Source organism: Marmota marmota, unplaced genomic scaffold, assembly GCF_001458135.2.
Source record: "Marmota marmota marmota unplaced genomic scaffold, marMar, whole genome shotgun sequence".
Taxonomy (NCBI): domain Eukaryota; kingdom Metazoa; phylum Chordata; class Mammalia; order Rodentia; family Sciuridae; genus Marmota; species Marmota marmota.
The window spans coordinates 760,257-763,047 of record NW_026000172.1 but is presented as its reverse complement, the minus strand read 5'-3'; the positions used below and the strand labels follow the sequence as shown (position 1 = coordinate 763,047).

The 2,791-nt window shown below is 46.5% G+C and overlaps 1 protein-coding gene across 4 annotated transcripts in view; it reads right to left on the bottom strand.

The window, feature by feature from the left end:
• The window catches only part of Elmod3 (ELMO domain containing 3), a 22,628-nt gene extending 19,837 nt beyond the window's left edge, over positions 1-2,791 (bottom strand). For 2 of the 4 annotated variants that reach the window (XM_015506310.1, XM_048787775.1), the window contains exons 1-2: positions 2,545-2,791; positions 2,101-2,380 (exon numbers count right to left, since the gene is read on the bottom strand). In XM_015506310.1, the coding sequence (XP_015361796.1) occupies positions 2,101-2,154 (54 nt within the window). In that variant the 5' untranslated portion in view covers positions 2,155-2,380; positions 2,545-2,791. Of the gene's footprint in view, positions 1-2,100; positions 2,381-2,544 lie in introns of those variants that run through there. The other 2 variants (XM_015506311.2, XM_015506312.2) reach the window with 1 other exon arrangement.

Below are 2,791 nucleotides of genomic sequence, written 5' to 3'. Positions count from 1 at the left end.
CTAAGAACAGAGTAGGGACGAAGAGCATGAGAACAAGATTAACATTAAACTGGGATGAGAGGTGGGAGGGAAAGAGAGAGAGAAGGGAAATTGCATGGAAATGGAAGGAGACCCTCAGGGTTATACAAAATTTCATACAAGAGGAAGTGAGGGGAAAGGGGAAAATAATACAAGGGGGAGAAATGAATAACAGTAGAGGGGGTAGAGAGAGAAGAGGGGAGGGGAGGGGAAGGGAGGGGGGATAGTAGAGGATAGGAAAGGCAGCAGAATACAACAGACACTAGTATGGCAATATGTAAATCAATGGATGTGTAACTGATGTGATTCTGCAATTTGTATACGGGGTAAAAATGGGAGTTCATAACCCACTTGAATCAAAGTGTGAAATATGATATATCAAGAACTATGTAATGTTTTGAACAACCAACAATAAAAAAAATTAAAAAAAAAACAAAAAAAAAACTGGCCTGTGTCCAATGTGTCACTGTCCAGAGCAACCCAGCCAACACACTTGCAGCAGTTGCTCTCCTGACCTTCGACCCTTGATCCGACTGGTTTTTGTGCAGAATGTACCCCACCTCTGCCTTCGGTATCCCTTCCAGCTGGGTTCTAGTGTCTCAGTGGCCTGCTTCACCAATTGGGGCTATAATGGTGCCTTACTTCTCCTCTGGCCCTTGCACAAAGTTCCCAGTAAAAGGCCCACACAGGGATCTTCTCTTACATTTCTTTGATGCTTCCCTGCCACCCTGCCCTCTTTTTTTTTTTTTTGGAATTAGGGACTGAACCCAGGGATGCTTAGCCACTGAGCTACATCTCCAGCTCTTTTGAAACAAGACCTTACTAAGTGGATGAGGCTATCCTTGAACTTACGATCCTCCCGCCTGAGCCTCTTGAGTTGCTGGGGATTATAGGTGTGAGCCATTGTGTCTGATCCCACACCTCTTAACACAGCACAAAGGTATGAAATATGTAACTAAATTTTTTTCTTCAAATTTTGCTTCATTTAAATAAATAAAGATTAAAAAAAAAAAGAAATCTTGCTTCAAAAAATTTTGTGATTCATGATGCTAAACAACTCCCTGCAGGAGTCTACATACCCAGGATTCACCCTGTCCTTTTTCCTCTACACTTTAGGCACCTCTATGTCCAGAGACCTCCTTCTGGAAGAACAGCTCACCTGTCTTCCTACAGTGGGGAAACTTTCCTAGATTTTCAAAGCAAAACTGTGTCCTTGTTCTGGCCACTGAATCCCACAAGCTAAATTGAAGACCATTTCTTCTGGAGATAAGGTGGAAGGAAAGGTACAGAATGCAGGATTCGCTGTCAAGCCCAAGGAAGATACAGCACAGTGAACCAAGAGGCCTGAGGATAATCAGGCAAGCAGTATTTGACAGGGAGGAGGACAGTAAGGTATGTCTCTGCCGCAGCCCGGCTGGCTGGGCAAAATAAGCGGAGGGTGACGAATAACTTGTGTACGTTGATACAGCAGGAGTAGGAGCCCTTTATTGCAGGACAGGAGCAGTATTTATACATTCCACACAGCTTATCTAATTAGCATAAACTAGATACATCAGTCAACCAATCAGGAATCTCTACACCTAATGGCTCGGTTTTGTTACTTCTCAAACCACTCCCTCTGACATTTTGCCAGGCACCATCCAGACTTGTTTACGAACTTTAACATTCCCCTGGCAAAATGCCAGGTGTTATTTTGACTTGTTTACAGACTCTAACATGTCATACTGATGAGCTGCAGACTTCTTGGGGGATTTCTCAATGAAATTTTCTCCCAACCCAAGCAAACAAAAATAAACTTTCATAAGCCACTTAGAAATCAAGTTTTCAGGAAAGGCAGATGATGCAGAGGTGAACAGAATCTCCTTTTCTGTAGTGCTGGAGAGGGAACCCTGGGCCTCCTGCACACTAGTTTAACACTCTGTCACTGACCAACACCCCAGCCCAGGATCTCCTTTAACAGGACAAAAAGCTATGAGATTTTTTTCCCTAAGTATTTCTAAAACTTCACATTCTTTGATATCTTGTCTCATTATTAACAACATATCTGTAACCGACATCTTCTTTCCCCAAAGGCATGCTTACCTGCCCGTCTTTTAATTCTTTTTCATTATAGAAAGAGCAAAATTTTTCATTCATGACTCAAAATCATTTGTTCACGTGAGCTTTGTCTTGGGCTCAAAAAGGGGTTCCCGGAGGTCTGATGATGCTACAGGACAGCCAGAGGTCCGCCGGTTCTACCTTGGCTCTCCTCCCTGCGCTCATTCAGACCCGGAGGAAGAAAACAGTCCCACTGTGCCATCACCAGGGCGTCGCTGGTTTCTGTGAGTCCTGAAGAAGTCTCTGAGGCTGTGATGCCTCGGCTCTGCAAAACACAGAAGAGAAAGCTAGCCTCTTGGTTCAGTTATGCCTCTACTGAGAAAAAAAGAGACTTAAAATCTTTAAGCAGATGTGAATTTATTTGAATAAATGAGCCGCCAGAGGCAGCCTCCTACGACCCGGGCCACCGGTGGAGAGGCGGGGACAGACCTCGGCGCGCGGAGGGTGGCGACACGGCTCTGGGCTGGGGTGACTTCTGGACCTGCGGCTCTGGGGACCGGGCCAGCTAACCCGGGAGCGGAGCGCCGGCGGCCCCGGCTCTGAGCCTCAGCTTTGTTTCGTTCCCAGCACGGGTCGTGTCGGGTCTGACAAAGCCTGGTCCGGCCCCCGGGGAGGTGGACTGTCCAAAGCAGCCACGGCCACCTGCGGCACGCCCTGCACCACCGCGGTCACCTCA